The sequence below is a fragment of the Arachis duranensis genome, chromosome 3 (genome assembly GCF_000817695.3).
Source record: "Arachis duranensis cultivar V14167 chromosome 3, aradu.V14167.gnm2.J7QH, whole genome shotgun sequence".
NCBI lineage: Eukaryota > Viridiplantae > Streptophyta > Magnoliopsida > Fabales > Fabaceae > Arachis > Arachis duranensis.
In genome coordinates this window covers 17,555,882-17,574,453 of record NC_029774.3, presented here as the reverse complement: position 1 = coordinate 17,574,453, position 18,572 = coordinate 17,555,882, and the positions used below count along the sequence as shown (strand labels likewise).

The window sequence follows — 18,572 nt, the reverse complement described above, 5'->3', positions numbered from 1 at the left end:
GAAAGAGAAAAACAACAAAATGACACCAAACTTAAAATTTTTAGAAAATCAGACACAGATTTTCGAAAACCTAAAGGAAAACACAAAGAAGACACCAAACTTAGAATTTTTAAAGATCAAAAAGAGACTAAGGACATGCAAATTCGAAAATTAAAAGAAAAACAAAAGCATGCAATTGACACCAAACTTAAAATATGAAACTGAACTCAAATAAAAGACTCTAAACCAACAAAGAAATAAAACAGTCCTAATCTAAGCAACAAGATAAACCGTCAGTTGTCCAAACTCGAACAATCCCCGGCAACGGCGCCAAAATCTTGGTGCACGAAATTGCAATCACACTTTTGCAATTCCGCACAACTAACCAGGAAGTGCACTGGGTCGTCCAAGTAATACCTTACGTGAGTAAGGGTCGATCCCACGGAGATTGTCGGCTTGAAGCAAGCTATGGTTATCTAGTAACTCTTAGTCAGGATATCAATAATTATCAGGGTTGATTGTGAAAATTAAAAGAACATGAAATAAGTACTTGTTTTGCAGTAATGGAGAACAGGTTGAGGTTTTGGAGATGCTCTATCTTCTGAATTTCTGCTTTCCTACTGTCTTCTTCTTCAAGCACGCAAGAATCCTTCCATGGGAAGCTGTATGTAGGGTTTCACCATTGTCAATGGCTACCTCCCATCCTCTCAGTGAAAATGTTCAACGCGCTCTGTCACAGCACGGCTAATCATCTGTTGGTTCTCAATCAGGTTGGAATAGAATCCAGTGATTCTTTTGCGTCTGTCACTAACACCCAGCCTTTAGGAGTTTGAAGCTCGTCACAGTCATTCAATCCTTGAATCCTACTCAGAATACCACAGACAAGGTTTAGACCTTCCGGATTCTCTTGAATGGCGCCATCAGTTCTAGCTTATACCACGAAGATTCTGATTAAGGAATCCAAGAGATATCTACTCAATCTAAGGTAGAACGGAGGTGGTTGTCAGGCACATGTTCATAGGTGAGAATGATGATGAGTGTCACGGATCATCACATTCATCAAGTTTAGGAACAAGTGATATCTTAGAATAGAAGCAAGCGTGATTGAATGAAAAAATAGTAGTAATTGCATTAATCCAACAAGACACAGCAGAGCTCCTCACCCCCAACGAGTTAAACGCCAGCTTTTATGCCAGTTTGGGCGTTTAACTCCAATTTTTATGCCAGTTCCAGCGTTAAACGCTGGGAATTCTGAAGCTGATTTGCAACGCCGGTTTGGGCCATCAAATCTCGGGCAAAGTATGGACTATTATACATTGCTGGAAAGCCCAGGATGTATACTTTTCAACGCCGTTGAGAGCGCGCCAATTGGGCTTTTGTAGCTCAAGAAAATCCGCTTCGAGTGAAGGGAGGTCAGAATCCAACAGCATCTGCAGTCCTTTTCAGCCTCTGAATCAGATTTTTGCTCAGGACCCTCAATTTCAGCCAGAAAATACCTGAAATCACAGAAAAACATACAAACTCATAGTAAAGTTTAGAAAAGTAAATTTTAACTAAAAACTAATAAAAATATAATAAAAACTAATTAAAACATACTAAAAACATACTGAAAATAATGCCAAAAAGCGTATAAATTATCCGCTCATCAATTCACAATTTTAGTTTTAGATGTAGTTTTTAGTGAGAGAGGTTCTCTCCTCTCTCTTAGGATTTAGGATTAGGATTAGGTTTAGGATTTCAACTTCTTCATCACAGGTTCAATGTTCCTTTAATTTATTTTCTACTTTTATTTATCACTTTAGTTGATTATTTGATGTTGCCAATTTGCTTATGGATTTCTATGTTCAATCTAACCTTCTATTTAATATAATTTGAGGTATTTCAGACTTATGATTGTTTTCTCTAATTTATGTTATTGATGTTTGTGCTCTATCCAAATTATTTTTATTCAAGTAGATTTTATTCCCTTTTGGTTTTGGTTGATTAATTGGTAACTCTTGAGTTATCAAACTCATTGTTGACTGAAAATTAGAATTCTTCAAGAATTAATTTGAGATCCAATAATTCTAACTTTTTCCAAGGAAAGACTGGAATTTGAGGATTTGAATTAATTCATCTACTTAACTTACCTTCTTAGTTAGAGGTTAACATAGTGGGAGAAAAATTCAATTCTCATCATAATTGATAAGAATAACTGGGATAGGACTTCCAATTTCTCATACCTTACCAAGAGTTTATTTTACAGTCATTTATTTATTTTATTTGTCATTTATCATACCTGTTCCTCATTCTCAAAATCCCCAATTTACAAAACTCATAGCCAATAATAAGTCATACCTCCCTGCAATTCCTTGAGAAGACGACCCGAGGTTTAAATACTTCGGTTATCAATTTATTTAGGGGTTTGTTACTTGTGACAACCAAAACGTTTGTAAGAAAGGTTGATTGCTTGGTTTAGTAACTATACTGACAACGAGAGTTTATTGTAACTTCTAAACCGTCAATCTTTAGTTCTTTTCAGTATGGTGTAGTCACCAAGTACCTTTCTTGCATCTCCTCCATTATTAGCATTGTCTGCCATGTCTTCAGCTTCTTGTTCGAAATTTTCTGAGAGGTTTCTTCCGGAGTGCTGTACTTTAGCTTGTTGTAAATGCCTCCTTAGAGTTTTTTCAGGTTCAGGATCTAGCTTAAAGAGAGGCTCTCTATCTCTGTGCCTGGTCATAAATAAGAAAAAAGAAGATAAGAAAGAAGAAGAATGGGAGCTCTATGTTCAAGAACAGAGGACTCCTTGTGAGATGTGTAGAAGAAAGAAGAATGATGATAGAAAGAATAAAGAAAGAATTAGGCTATGAGGATTAGAGAATTCAAAATTTGGAAATAAAAAAAGAGAAATAAGAAACAAAGATATTTTATTTATTGATTGAATTCGAAAATTAAAAGCTAATTAATTAAAAAGATTTGAAAATTAAACTATGAATTTCGAAAAAGAAGATAGAGAAAATAGAGAAGATATTTTCAAAAATTAGGAGAGAGAAGAAATTTTGAAAAGATTAGAAAAGATTTTGAGTTTGAAATTGGAAATTAGAAAAGATAAGATAAGAAACTGAAAAGATTTGAAAAAGATTTGATTTTGAAATTTAAAATTAGAAAAGATAAGATAAGAATTTGAAAAAAATTGAAATTTTTTTTGAAAGAGATAAGATTTGAAATTTGAAATTTGAAATTTGAAATTTTAAAATTAAATTTTAAAATTTGAAATTGAAATAAGATAAGATTTTTTGAATTTTAAAGAAAGATAAAAAGATAAGATAGTAATTTGAAAAAGATATGATTTTAAAATTTAAATCTTGACTTGACCAACAAAAAACACCTAATTTAAAAAATTTTAAATTAAAATGGCAAGATTTTCGAAAATTATAAATAAAGATAAGAAAAGATATTTATTTTTTTTATTTTTGAATTTAATGAAGAAAGAGAAAAATAACTAAATGACACCAAACTTAAAATTTTTCGATCTAAGACACCTAGAATTCGAAAATTGCAAAGAAAAACACAAAGAGACACCAAACTTAAAAATTTTAAGATCTAAACAAGAAGAAAAACAAGAACACTTTGAAGATCAAGAAGAATACCAAGAACAAAACTCAAAGAATTCAAAGAAAACAATGAACATGCAAAGAACACAAAACTTAAAAATTTTGAAAATCAAGGACACTACTTTTGAAAATTTTAAAGAAAAGACTCAAGAAGACACCAAACTTAAAGATTGACACAAGACTTAAATAAAAGACCCTATTTTTGAAAATTTTTGGAAAAGGACTCAAGAAATTCGAAAAAGACTCAAACAAGAACAAGAACAAAGACTCAAACAAAAGATAAAGATTGATAAAGAAAAGTAAAGGTTTTTGAAAAAGTTTTATTTTTTTATTTTTTCGAAAAAAGAAAAATAAAAGACTCAAAAATTAAAGACAATACCTAAGATAAGCAACAAGATAATCCGTTAGTTGTCTAAACTCGAACAATCCTTGGCAACGGTGCCAAAAACTTGGTGCGCGGAATTATACTTCACACAACTAAACCAGCAAGTGCACTGGGTCGTCCAAGTAATACCTGAGTGAGTCAAGGTCGATCCCACGAGGATTGTTGGCTTGAATCAAGTTGTGGTTATCTTGTAGATCTTAGTCAGGCGGATAGAAAAGTTGTTTGTTTGTTTAAAGCGCATAAAAGTAAAATAAAGATAACGTTACTCAATTGAAGGTGAATGCAACGATAAGAAGATGGTTAAGGCTTGGAGATGCTTTGTTCTTCTAGATCAATTCGGTTTTACTGTCTACTCCAACTGTGAATGATGTCTTCTATGTCAGGCTGTATGTGATCAAATCTGATTGAGGGTGAAGCTCCTGTAGTCCATTCCCCTTAGTGATCCTACTCAAAACGCCACATACAAGGTCGAATCTTTCGGATCAGAGAATGTTGCGCCTTTGGTGCTAGCCCCTACCACAAAGACTCTAATCTTCCCTTACCTCGGCTGAACTGGTGTCTCGAGAAGTTTCCAACGAAGTCGTGGATTAGCCGTCTAAGAGATGTATAATCAAGCTAGTGGTTCATCATTTTTCGATGAAAGACTCACTTTGAACCCATTTAGAATGAGATAACCTTGTGTCGGTTCCACGCATTCATAATGATGAAAAATGAAGATACATCTTAGAATAGAGAATCAAACACGAATTGAGATAGAACAGTAATACTTTATTAATTCATAAAACATAGCAGAGCTCCTCCCTTCAACCTAAAAGGTTTAGAGACTCCTACTGATAGAAAATACAATGTGAAATTCGAAAATATGCTGGAAGATCCTTGGAAGCTATGTGATCTTCTCCCTTAAATACTAAACTAATGACTAAAGATTACATAAAAAGGGTAAAACAGTCTTTTAGTGCGAAAATCCACTTTTGAGGCCTACTTGGTGAGTGTTTGGGCTGAGCAAAAGAGTAAGACACGTGCTAGGAAGGCTCTAGGGCGTTGAATGCTGGCTAGGGGCACCTTCTTGGGCTTTGGATGCTAGAATAAGGCAGATGGCTGACATTGAACGCCAGTTTTGGGCCTTCAATTCTGAAGTAAAGTATAAACTATTATATATTGCCGGAAAGCCCTGGATGTTAGCTTTCCATAGCCATTGAGAACACTCCATTTGGACTTGTGTAGCTCCAGAAAAGGGTTTTAAGGCAAGAACAGTTTACTGTACCAAGCAAGAATCAAGAACTAAGCAGCAGTAGCTCCATCAGTTGATTTTGGCAACACCCGTGCCATACCCGGTAACTAGAACGGCAGCGGAGTATCTCCAACAACCGCATGTAGCTCAGCGGCAACCTTAAACCATAACAACAGAAACTACAACGATAACAAAACTCCTCCCCACTATCACCTTCTCTCTCTTCCCGGCGTCTTCCTCTCCCTCAGTCCAAATCGGCGACAGGCTTGACCCCACGAGCAACGGCGATGGCAGCGGCAGCACGGGACCTCCTCCGCTCCATCGTGTTATGCTTTTCACTTCTGGTTATCTCTTCCGTGTTCGGCGACTGTGCTTCAGCAGCTAGGCGTGGTGGCAGCAACTCCCCCTCCTCTCTTCTCTCTTTCCCATCGCAGCCTCACTCTCGGATCTCTCTCTTCCTCTGTGTGTGTGTGTGTGTTGGTCTGAAGTGTGTGTTAGGTGAGGAGTGGGATACGAGAGGTGAGTGACGGTGAGGCGGTGGCTAAGTTAGAGTTAGTGTCAATTAGGGTTTGGATTTGAGAATTAGAATTTAAGTAGAGTATTAATTAAAAATCAAATTTAATTCAATAATAATATCTATAAAAATACTATTTAATTATCAACCTAAAATTTATTTTCAAAAATAATATTCTAGTTCAATAATTAGAGATAATAAAAATTAATTTTTTTATAATCATAGTCGTTTTCTCCATTTCTTTAGTTAGGTAAGGGTGTTTTCATTGCGTGTAACGCTCTCCAATAATCTTTTCTGTTAAGTCTTAATTTTTTTATATTGTCTATTTTTATTTAATTAGTTTGTTATGAGAAATTGAGTTGTCATATTTATTCTGTTTAATTTTTTTCTTCAATTAGTTTATTTTAAAATTCTGAATTTTGAATTCCAAATTCTTATTCTTATTCTTATTCTTATTCTGTAAAGATTGGGGTAGCATGAAAAATGATGAAAACTAACCCTAATAGAGTAATAATAACATTATTATTGAAAGTACATTATTTTTAAATGTAGTCACTCTCAATATTATTATTTTTTCTCTTGAATTTTTATTTCATTGGCTACTTAATTATTCGAACCAAACCAATTTATTTTTTATTGGTTTGGATATATACTAAAAAAAATGTAAAATCAAACAAAACCAAACTAATTACAATATAATTTGTTCGATTTTTATTTTACTGCAACTCCGAATCAAACCGACCTGTGCCCAATCAGATTTCATCCAATCTATTTACCCTAAGCAGCTTCTATGTTTTTTCTTTTGTTTGGACAATTAGCAGGTTCTAATCTATGTTGAATCGGGGCTCATTGCTGGATTTTGATTTTCTCTTTCGGGCCATGCCAGCGTCAATTAAAAAAAAGGAAAACTGGGTGTTGCAAGTGCAATTGCGCACTGTCACGTGACCCTACACAGGAAAGAAAGAATTGATACTAACCGTGTACTGGAGTGAGGCAGCTCCTAAAACCCTCAAACCCCCCTCACCGATAAATTAGACCTTTGGGGGTGTAGAGAGGTCCCCGGCGACCACCGATGGAGTTCTTCGACCTAAACGTCACGTACGAGAAACCCTCACCAGGCATCGGCACAACCTCCATTGAAGCTAACCGCACCAAGATTGCCGTGAAGGCCATGGAACTTGGCTACACCGGAATCGCCTACAACCGCACCGTCGATGGTGTCCTCTCCGATAAACTGCGGTGCTCCATCAAACCTCTCTCCATCTCCTCTCTCCTCAACATCCTCCCTTCTCTCCCACTCTCCGCCAAGCTCCACCGCGACCTCCTCCGTATCCCGTTGTCTACCCCTTTCCATCAGTACACGCGCATCACCGTCTGCGTCGACAATCCCTTCCAAATCAACGCAGCCTACTGCGATAACCCTATTCTCAAGACCTACGACCTCGTCGCCATTAAGCCCTCCAATCAGATCACATTCGATATGGCATGCCAGAGATCGGAGGTTAGTTTGTTAGTTAGTTAGTTAGAGTTTGTTATAACTGTTTTTATAACTAAATCGGTGAAGTGAAAGTTTAACAGCGAAATAGGAGTTCAATTTTATGGATAGAGGTAAGTGGTTAACTTTTGAATGCTGAAGTGATTGCAGGTAGACATCATTACGATTGATTTTTCGAAGAAGTTGCCATTTAAAATTAAGCAGAACATGGTTAAAGCCGCTGTTGAGGTGTTTGCTCTGCACTCTTTTTTCTACTTGAACGAGGAAAAAGCTTAGTGTGATAAGTGAATCGTTGTAACAGAGTTGATTTAATTTTTTTCTGTGGGTTGTTATTATGTATAAACAGCGAGGGGTCTGCTTTGAAGTCAGTTACTCTGGTGTTTTAACTGATGCCGAAATAAGGAGGCCTTGGATCTACGGTGCTAAGGTAACTCTACTTCCTTGAAAAATTCATTTTTTTCTGGAGTTGATGATGATAATGATCATGATGATGATGGTGTTGAGGTTGATTAGAATGATAATGATGATGAGTATAGAGGGGTAAAATCGGAAAAAGAATTTTGATTGCTGGTTGACCATCAAAAAATTAATAATAGGGACAAAATTGAATCAAATAAAACAACAAGAGTATGTTTGAAACTTTTCGAAAACATAAGGGACAATTACACTATTTTTTATATTTGTATTGTGTAGATAAAACTTCATCAAGTGTGTGGCGTCAGTCGTAAGTAGAATTTCTTCTACATTCAGGCATGCTGCTTTTAGTTTTGAGGGCAATACTATCTTGACATTGTCTTTTTGTTGATTAAGAAAGATTTTGTGTTTTGAATTGAATTTGTTTGCAAGATGCAATTTTTGAGTATTTACAAGCGACAAATTAAGAGTAGGCTGATAACTTATCACTATTGATAGACCTCGATTTGTTTCTAGGTACTCTATGTAACACTGACATTAGGACACATGCAAACTGACATACTGATTAAATGTGTAGTGTTTGATGGAGTGGACTCGGAGAAGAAATGTTATAATTTCAAGTGGGGCTCCTTCAGTGAATGATCTTAGAGGACCTTGTGATGTCGCAAACTTGTTATCATTATTGGGACTGTCCAAGGAGCAAGCTAAAGATGCTATTTCTAAAAATTGTCGGTAGGAAAACTTGCGCTAATACTTTATAATGCCTTTGGTTTTTCGGGAGCAAGGGTTTAAGATATTTTGAATATCATTCGGAATGTTTGCAGGAATCTTTTGGTAAAAGCTTTAAGGAAAAGACGGTTTTACAAATGCGCAATAAGAGTGGAACCATTATCAATAACTGCAACATCGAATTCTGAGGAGGATCTGCGTAAAGAGTTACTAAAGTGGGATCCTCTCTCCAGTGAAGGTGGCATCCCCTTGAATGACTCGGCAAAGCGTTTTTCATCATCATCTTCTGAAGCATCAAAAAAGGAGAAATCCATTGACTTTGCTTCACTTGTTGGCAGCATGTCATTTCATGGTTTTCAAGTGAAGGATTTCTTACCTGCAAATAATGCTTCCACCGTTATCCCAGATGGTGAAAAGGTCAGTCAGTCAACACCTGCAATTAACAACTCAACTGAGCAGCCTATCAGGCAAGGTGAAAGCTTAGTATCTGATGCTATGGAAGCAGACCAGGTAGTGACGACAACATACAATTCTAATGAGTTGGACAATCCTACTTGTGCCAGAGAGTTAGAAAAAAATTCTACTGATTTGGGTGTCGATTGCACTACCATTGAATCAAAAGCACATGTTTCACAATCAAACTTGGGCTCTCTCAGCACCACGATGGATACTTTGATACAAAATGAGAAAGACGATCAGCAGAAATTTCTGCAAGATGCCAACTGTGATGATGAACAAGCTGGTAAACTTGAAACTGATGCTGTTGGACTTGATGAGATGGAAACTGAAGAGGATGGTTCTGCAGTTGTAACACGTCAATTGCAACATGCGACGGCAAAAGATCAAACTGTTGGTGGAGTGAGCACCGAATTCAATCAAGTCCCAGTTGAGTCCATATCAGGTAGTCCATTTGATGAAGAATATCTTTACTTTTAACTGCAAATTATCGTTCAATCATGTAGTTTGTTTGGTATTAGCCCCACTCACCAAAACTCGATCAATATGTTTGATTTCACTTCATTTTTCTGGTTGTTATAATTCATAGCTTCCCTTTGATCATCGTCTAACATGTTCCTGTTATAAGTTTCGTGATATATGTATAAACACCTGAACATTTTTCGTTTTCTGTAGGTCGATCAAGAGAGAAGCGCAAAAAAACTCCTGCACCACCTTTTGACCCACTTAAACAATCATTAAATCGAATGCCTTTTAAGAAGAAAGGAAAAAGGAGGAGCAAAACTCAGCAAGAATAATCCCCCCGGTCTTCTACACTTTATGCTCTTCAATCTCTAAATCCTCACTAGGAGGAGCTTCATACATCTAAGTAATTTTTGCATTATTTATACTATATCGTGGAATTCGCCGTGTTAATGTCTGAACTGTGATGTCATTTCACACATATATATTGATGAGTTTGGAAAACTCTAAATTAATATTAGTGATGACTAAACATTATTAGTTTGATTAATTGCAAAATTATTAATTAGATTTCAATTCATATATGTTAATTAAAATAATTTTGCTGTGCAGATTTTGATGTTGGGCCAAATAGAAAAGAAAAATTGTTGCAAGCCCAATTGTATTAAAAATACATTCAGTATTAATACAAAATTATTTTGATCCTTGTGGCTGAATTGTTGTTATGTTATTTGGGCTAGAATTTGTGATACAAGCCTAATTGAAATTCTTGCTCCAAGACCATTAAAGTTGGTTTGAAACCAATATTGAGAGAAAACAAATGTTTTGTTTAATGCTTCCAATGGATCTCCTTTGTTTATCATGTGATGGAATTCAAATTTTATCAAGGAGAGTTAATACAGACATTGGGAATAAGAAAGAGAAAAAGGGATTGATTAGCTAGCACTTAATGCTACACGCTACCTAAAGTAAAAGGGAAGCAAAATCAACTCATCTTTAATTAATTTGTTCAAATTCATTTGATTGCTTTTCCTTTTACTCTCTCTTCTCTCTCATCTCTCTTTTTCATTCGGTCACTTGAGAGAGAGAGCATGGAGGCTTTTGCAAGCTATCAGAGTAATGAAGAAGAAGCTAGATGCAACAAGACCATCACAATGATGGCAAGAAAAAGAAAACAAAAAGTATGTTGTGGCTGAGATCTTCACCAAATAAGAGTAAGATTTGGTGAAGTAAGCTCAAGCTCTCCATACCAAAAATGGAAGAGGAAGATTTTGGTCAGAAGAAGAAGATCCTTAAAGGATGACTTGTCTCAGCTTTTGATCAACCACCACAGAGAGGTAGCTACTGTAGCTACGTAGAGAAGATGCAGAAGTTTGAGCAGGAGAAGCTATCATGCATCAAGAAGCATCAGGGGCTAGGAGTCCTTCTTGGAGTGCAAGCAAGGAGGGATAGCTCGGATTGATGAAGCTTGGTGTAAAGGGAAGACACAGAGGTAATTGTATGTTGGTTAAAGCATTCAGTTTCCTCTCCTCTCTCTCTGGCCGAATCGGTTTTCTTGAAGAAGAAGTTTAGCTTGGTTAAAATGGTTTCAACCGTGGAGGCTTTCCCTTCTATAAATAAGGGAGAACAACCAGGGCTTGAAGTAAGGAAAAGAGTGAAAAGCACAGTGTTCACATAGCTACCTAAGCTAACAGAAGTTCTTCTCCTTCAATGTTCTTCATTTTGTATTTTTCTGTTTAATTTTGTCTGTCTTGAGTCTCATGGAAAAAGGCAAACAGTGAGGTTTGTATGAAAAAGTCATAGAGCGAAAAAAAGACAGAGTGTGCAAAATTAAAAGAAAAAGCCATAGATGTCCTAGAGGTCCTTTGTACATCTGTGTTGTGTTTCATGATTCTGTGGGAATCCTCTTGCAAATTGGGTTAGCACTTAGCAGTTGAAAGCTTGGCAGTGACCAAGTCAAGTTCAGTTTTAGGTTTAGATTATGGACTTGTCCCGGATAGGAAGAGTAGTTCCTAGGGAGAATTGGTGTATGTAATCAAAGATGATTATAGTGAAATTCTATCATTATTGTGATGGAGACTGGATGTAGGCTGCATTGCACTTTGCAGCTGAACCAGGATATATCTTGGTGTAAGTTTCTCTTTCTTCTACTCCATTTTTGTTTCTGTTGCATAGGAGACAAAACTGAAAAATATCTCCTGGCTGGTCACGAGACAAAACCAGGAATGAGAGAATGAAGATTTTTGTGTAAGCAATGGACTACAGACTTTGAAAAATTATCCTGGAAGGTGCTCAATTTTCAACCACCACAAGTGCAGAAGGAGTAATCTCTCTCAAACCTGAAGTAACATGGACTGAAGAAGACAGAAAGAAGGTGGAGCTCAATGCCAAGGCTATCAATCTGCTCAACTGGGCTATCAGTTTCGAGGAATACCGACGGGTACCACGATGCACAACGGCAAAGAAAATCTGGGACAAACTTCAAATCACCCATGAAGGAACCACCATAGTGAAGAAGACCCGGGTAGATATATTGAATAGAGAGTATGAAATGTTTGCAATGAAGGAAGGAGAATCTATTGATGAACTGTTCGAAAGATTCAACATCATCATTGTTGGCTTAGATGCTATGAAAATTACGTATCCTGCTTCTGTGCTTGTGAGAAGAGTTTTGAGATGTCTCACTAAAGAGTGAAAAACTAAAGCATTAATCATATCTGAGAGTAGTAGTCTAGATTCCATTATGTATGATGACTTGAGAGGAAATTTGCTTGCTTTCGAAAACACTTATTTGAAAAAAGATTCAAAAAAAAAGGAATTGCTTTTACATCTGTTACTAACCCCCTGGATGATGAATCCAGTGATAATTCATCTGAAAATGAATTTGTGTTGTTTGCCAAAAAATTCAGGAAAATGGTGAAGTTCAAGGAAAGAGGCAAGAGAAGCAGCTCAAGAAAACAAAAGAAAGATTTCAGCAAGGTGACATGTTACAACTGCAAACAGACTGGGCATTTTAAATCTGATTGCCCTAAGTTGAAGAAGGAGGAGAAGTCAAAGAAAGGAAAGAAAAAGGGACTGATGGCTTCATGGGAAGATTTGGAAAATGACTCGGACGATGATGAAGAATCAGAGACCAAGTCACAACCATGTCTTATGGCAGATCACATTGAACATGTAGTCTTTCATAACCCTGACACTGAAGATCTTCATCTTATGATAGACCACCTTTCTGAAAAAATTAGATGTTTTTTTCTTGATAAGTAAGATCTTGAACAGCAAATCACCATTCTTAAAGCTGAAAATGGTTTTCTTAAAGAAAAACTAAGGGAGGCCGAAACTGCTGTTGAACTTGTTGAAGAAAACAAGCAGTTAAAAGCTCAACTTAGAAGTTATGAAAGTGATCATTTTATTGTTGCATATGTAAACTATTTTAAAGAAAATGAAGAGTTGCTGAAAAAGATAAAAAATCTTGAAAATGACTTAGCCAAGTTTACTCAAAGTTCTGAAAATTTAAATCAAATTTTAGCTAGTCAAAAACCACTATATGATAAAGCTGGCTTGGGGTTTCACAAGAATTTCAAATCTGTTGAAAAACCTTATTTTGAAAACATAGCCTCATCTTCAAATGATACAAGATTTCAAAACCCAACAAGATTTAACAAAACAGCAACTCCAAGATTTTGTAGACTATGCAACCGAAATGGCCACTTTTCCATTCAATGTTTTTTTGGTGAAAGAATGATTGGTGACAAAGTTTACAAAGTTGTTTTTGACTACAATGGCTTGGGACATAGGAGATGGTTTAACATAAAAAGATCCAAGAAGATTTGGATACCTAAGGTCACTTGAGCTCATTTTGTAGGTTTGCCTAGCATCCAAGCGGAAGGACAATACGTGGTATATGGACAGTGGATGTTCTAGGCATATGACTGGAAAGGCAACCTTTTTCATAAAGTTTGATGAGTATGATTGAGGGTTTGTCACTTTTGGTGATGATGGTAAAGAAAAAATAGTGGCCATTGGAAAAGTTGGTAAAAGTTTCTCATCTTCTATAAATGATGTTCTTCTTGTTGATGGTTTGAAACATAATTTACTTAGTGTTAGCCAATTGTGTGATCTAGGTTTTGAAGTTATTTTTAGAAAGTTTGTGTGTTTAGTTGTATGTGAAAAATCTGGAGATATTTTGTTTGAGGCTAAAAGGTGTAATAACGTGTATGGATTAACTCTTGAGGACTTGAAAGATAAAAAAGTAACATGTTTTACCTCTCTTGAATCTGAAAAATGGTTATGGCATAAGAAATTGGGTCATGCTAGCATGTACCAAATTTCTAAGCTAGTTAAGAAAAACTTGGTAAGAGGAATTCCAAATATTAAATTTGATAAGAAAAACTTGGCAAACAAGTAAAATCCTCTATTAAAACAAAAGATGGAATTTCAACCAAGAGGCCATTAGAGATGTTACACATTGATCCTTTTGGACCAACAAGAACTCAAAGTTTAGGAGGTAAACACTATGATTTAGTGGTGGTGGATGATTACTCTAGATTCGGTTGGGTATTTTTTCTTGCTCATAAAAATGATGCTTTTCATGCTTTTTCAACCCTTTGCAAAAGAATTCAAAATGAAAAAGATTTAAAAGTTGCCCATTTGAAAAGTGATCACGGAAAAGAATTTGAAAACCAAGACTTTAAAAAATTCTGTGATGATTTTGGAATTGCTTATAATTTTTCATGCCCAAGAACACCTCAACAAAATGAGGTTGTTGAAAGAAGGAATAGAAGCCTTCAAGAGATGACTAGGGCTATGTTATGTGAAAATGAGGTTCTAAAATTTCTATGGGCTGAAGCTGTAAATACAGCTTGTTATATTTTGAATAGGACCATCATTAGAAAAGGGTTGAAGAAAACTCCTTATGAGCTATGGAAAGGAACCCTCCTAATCTTAATTATTTTCATGTTTTTGAATGCAAATGTTTTGTACTTAACAATAAAGAAATCTTGGTATATTTGATCCAAAATCTTATGAGGAAATGTTTGTTGGATACTCCACCACTAGCAAAGCTTATAGAATTTACCTCAAAGAACATAGAACAATAGAGGAATCCATACATGTATCTTTTTGTGATTCTAATTTAATTCCCAGTACTGTGATAGAAAATGAGTCAGATTGTGAAGAAGTGGTCAATAAAGAAACCAATGAAGAAAATTCCAAGTATGTTCAAAATGAAGAATCTGTCTGTCCAATTTTGTCTCATTAGAATGGAGGAGACATTTCTGTTTTGTCTCCTGAGCCAGCAAGAGAATATGGAACAGACCAATGTGATAAGGCTCAGCAAGGCTCAACTTCAAACCGAAAACCAAGAGAATAGAAGTCCATGAGGGGTTATCCTCATGACTTTATCATTGGTGATCCTTCACAAGGTGTAACAACAATATCCTCATCTAAAAGGCAATCCAAACCAAGCAACTTTGCTCTCTTGTCACAAATGGAGCCCAACAATGTGAAGCAAGCACTTGAAGATCCATCTTGGGTCAAAGCTATGCAAGATGAGCTGGCTCAATTTGACAAAAATGAGGTTTGGACACTAGTACCTCATCCGGATGGTAAGAAAGTCACAGGTACTAAGTGGGTTTTTAAAAATAAACTTGGTGAGGATGGAAAAGTTATTCGTAACAAGGCTAGACTAGTGGCCCAAGGTTACGATCAAGAAGAGGGTATAGATTTTGATGAGTCTTTTGCTCCGGTAGCTAGAATGGAAGCAATTAGGTTGCTTCTTGCCTATGCTGCCCATAAGGGTTTCAAAATGTTTCAAATGGATGTTAAATGTGCTTTCCTTAATGGCTTTATTGATACAAGGTATAGAGGAATGATCGGATCACTTATGTATCTTACTTCCTCTAGATCGGACATTGTTCAAAGTGTGGGTGTATTTTCAAGATTTCAATCTCACCCAAAAGAATCCCATCTTTCAACGGTTAAACGCATCATTAGATACATTAAGGGAACTAGTGATTATGGTCTATGGTATCCAAAATCTAATGAGTTTTGTGCAGTAGGATTTTGTGATGCAGATTATGCGGGAGATCGGGTGGATAGAAGAAGCACATCAGGCATGTGTTGCTTCCTTGGAAGCTCACTCAACATGTGGTCAAGCAAGAAATAAGTCACAGTAGCTCTATCCACAGCCGAAGCTGAATATATCTCTGCCTCCGCTTGTTGTTTACAATTAATATGATTAAAAACTCAATTTGAGGATTACAAATTAAAGATCAATAGTATACCCTTGTTTTGTGACAATATGAGTGCTATAAATATTTCAAAAAATTCTGTTTTGCACTCAAAAACCAAGCACATTGAAATAAAATATCATTTCATTAGAGAACATATGAAAAAGGGAACTATTGATATTCAATTTGTAAAATCCGAAGATCAACTTGCGGATATTTTTACTAAGCCCTTGTGTGAAGACAGATTCTGTGCTTTGAGAAGTAGTTTGGGAATGATAGAATTATGTTCTATTGATAACTTGTGAATTTTTCTGATTCTGTTTGTTTTTGTCTCGTGAAAAAACAGGAGACAAATTTCAGGCTATGATGAATGGGCCATGAGACAGGGGGAGACAGCGCTTACATTAATTATCTTGGCCCCCAAAATCTCTTTGACCTTGGTCTGACCCATTTTTGTTTGAGTTTGCCTTAATCATGATTTTGGATGTTATCTTATCAATGGAAGGAATTGTGTGTCAAATCAAATCTTTATCCTTCTCTCATCCCTTGATTCTAGGAACAAATCTTTCAGTTTTTAATTTTTAAATCCTTCCTTGGTTAATAACCGCGCCTTTTGATGGTCATTAATTCCCTCCACTATCTCTCTCCAATTAGTATTTAATGCACCTCTAACCTCCCTCCACTCACCACTCCCTTCGACCCCCTCTTCATCTTCCCTCTCCACTCACCATCTTCATATCATGAAAAAGAAAGTTGCACTAAGGAGGAGTAGCCGAACCCCTTACCCAAAAATCCTCCATTCTCAACCCCTCAAACCCACACACACATTCATATACACTCCACATCTTCATCTCACTCACCTCCATCCAAACAAACCGACACAATGCGCAGTAAAGTGGTAGCCCAGAAAACCTCAGGAAGAAGAAAATTTGGAAAGAACAAGGAACCAGTCATGGAAGAAGAAGAGGAGTCTCACACCTCACCTCCTCCTTCACCACCAAAGAAGACAACCCCTGGACGAAGTTCACAGAAGACCAAAAGCTTTGTGTTACTGAAGAACTGAAGATTGATAGTTTAGAAGTTATAGTAAACTCTCGTTGTAAGTATAGTTACTAAACCAAGCAATCAACCTTTCTTACAAACATTTGGTTGTCACAAGTAACAAACCCTTTTGAAATTGATAACCGAGTTCAAATCTCGGGTCGTCTTCTCAAGGAATTGCAGGGAGGTATGTTCTTATTATTGGTTACGGGTTTTGTAAATTGGGGTTTTGAAAGTGGCGAACAAGTAAATCAAAGGACAAATAAAATAAATGATTAACTATAAAATAAACTCTTAGCAAGATATGAAAATTCGGAAGTCCTATCCTAGTTACTCCTATAAGAATGGAAATTAATCCCGGTTAGTTAACCTTTGCGTAAGCAAGGGAAAGTCAAGTGAACCAATTGGTTGGATTTCCCAAGTTCTAGCCAAATCCTAAGGAAGGACTAGAGTTAGTGGAATTCCAGTTAATTAGCCGACATAACAATCAATCATGAATAGTTGGTAACTCAAGAGCTTCCAGTTAATCAATTAAAGCCAATAATATAAAAAGCTAAATATGAATCTTAGATCAGAAATACCTCAAATAACATACATTCAAAGCAATAAAATCTAACATGGACAATATTCATAAGCCAATTGGATAACATAAATCAAATACAAATAAAAGCATTAAAGTATCTCAAAGTAGAAGAGAAGTCAAAATAAAGGAATATTGAACCTGGTATGAAGATGAGATAAATCCCTAATTTCTAAAAATCCTAATCCTAAATCCTAAGAGAGAGGAGAGAGCCTCTCTCTCTAAAAACTACATCTAAATCCTAAAAAGTGAATTATGAAAGCATAAATATGAATGGATGCATTTCCCCACTTTATAGCCTCTAATATGTGCTTTTTGGGCCGAAAACTGGGTCGGAAACAACCCAGAAATCGCTAATTTTGAAATCTGGTACGTACAGGCCGCGGGAAAGTGATGCGGAGGCGTCATCCACGTGTTCGCGTGGAATGAGATTCGCAGATGCGACGCGTCCGCGTAGAGTGCGCGTTCGCGTCACCTATCTGTATGGCCACTATGGCGAATTATATATCAAATCGAACCCCTGGACGTTAGCTTTCCAACGCAAGTGAAACCGCATCATTTGGACCTCTATAGCTCAAGTTATGATCGTTTTAGTGCAAGAGGATCAGGCTGACAGCTTTGTAGTTCCTTCAACTTCTTGTATTCCTTCCACTTTTACATGCTTCCTTTCCATCCTCTAAGCCATTCCTGCCCTGTTGATGAGCGGATAATTTATACGCTTTTTAGCATTGTTTTTAGTATGTTTTTAGTATACTTTTTTGGACTTTACTATGAGTTTGTGTGTTTTTCTGTGATTTCAGGTATTTTCTGGATGAAATTGAGGGACCTGAGCAAAAATCTGATTCAGAGGCTGAAAAGGACTGCAGATGCTGTTGGATTCTGATCTCCCTGCACTCTAAGTGGATTTTCTGGAGCTACTAAAGCCCAATTGGTGCGTTCTTAACGGCGTTGGAAAGTAGACATTCTGGGCTTTCCAGCAATATATAATAGTCCATACTTTGCTCAAGATTTGATGGCCCAAACTGGCGTTCCAAATCAGCTCAAAACTGCCCGGCGTTAAACGCCGGAACTGGCACAAGAATGGGAGTTAAACGCCCAAACTGGCACAAAAGCTGGCGTTTAACTCCAAGAGAAGTATCTACAAGAAAATGCTTCAATGCTCAGCCCAAGCACATACCAAGTGGGCCCGGAAGTGGATTTTTATGTCATTTACTCATCCTTGTAAACCCTAGGCTACTAGTTCTCTACAAATAGGACCTTTTACTATTGTACTCTTATCTAGGTAGCTATCTTTAGTCTTATGCTATCTTAGATCATGGGTGCTGGCCTCACGGCCATGCCTAGAACTTGTTCTTATGTATTTTCAATGGTGGAGTTTCTACACACCATAGATTAAGGTGTGGAGCTCTGCTATACCTCAAGTATTAATGCAATTACTATTGTTCTTCTATTCAATTCAGCTT

At 36.5% G+C, this 18,572-nt stretch overlaps 1 protein-coding gene across 1 annotated transcript; it reads left to right on the top strand.

Moving 5' to 3' along the window:
- Positions 1–6,542: 6,542 nt before the first annotated feature.
- Positions 6,543–9,977, top strand: LOC107474574 (protein GAMETOPHYTE DEFECTIVE 1). The gene is made up of 6 exons (XM_016094198.3): positions 6,543–7,206; positions 7,351–7,428; positions 7,547–7,627; positions 8,192–8,346; positions 8,439–9,244; positions 9,475–9,977. Exons 1-6 carry the CDS (start codon positions 6,778–6,780, stop codon positions 9,594–9,596), a joined length of 1,671 nt encoding a protein of 556 aa, XP_015949684.1. The 5' UTR covers positions 6,543–6,777; the 3' UTR covers positions 9,597–9,977.
- The last annotated feature ends 8,595 nt before the right edge of the window (positions 9,978–18,572 follow it).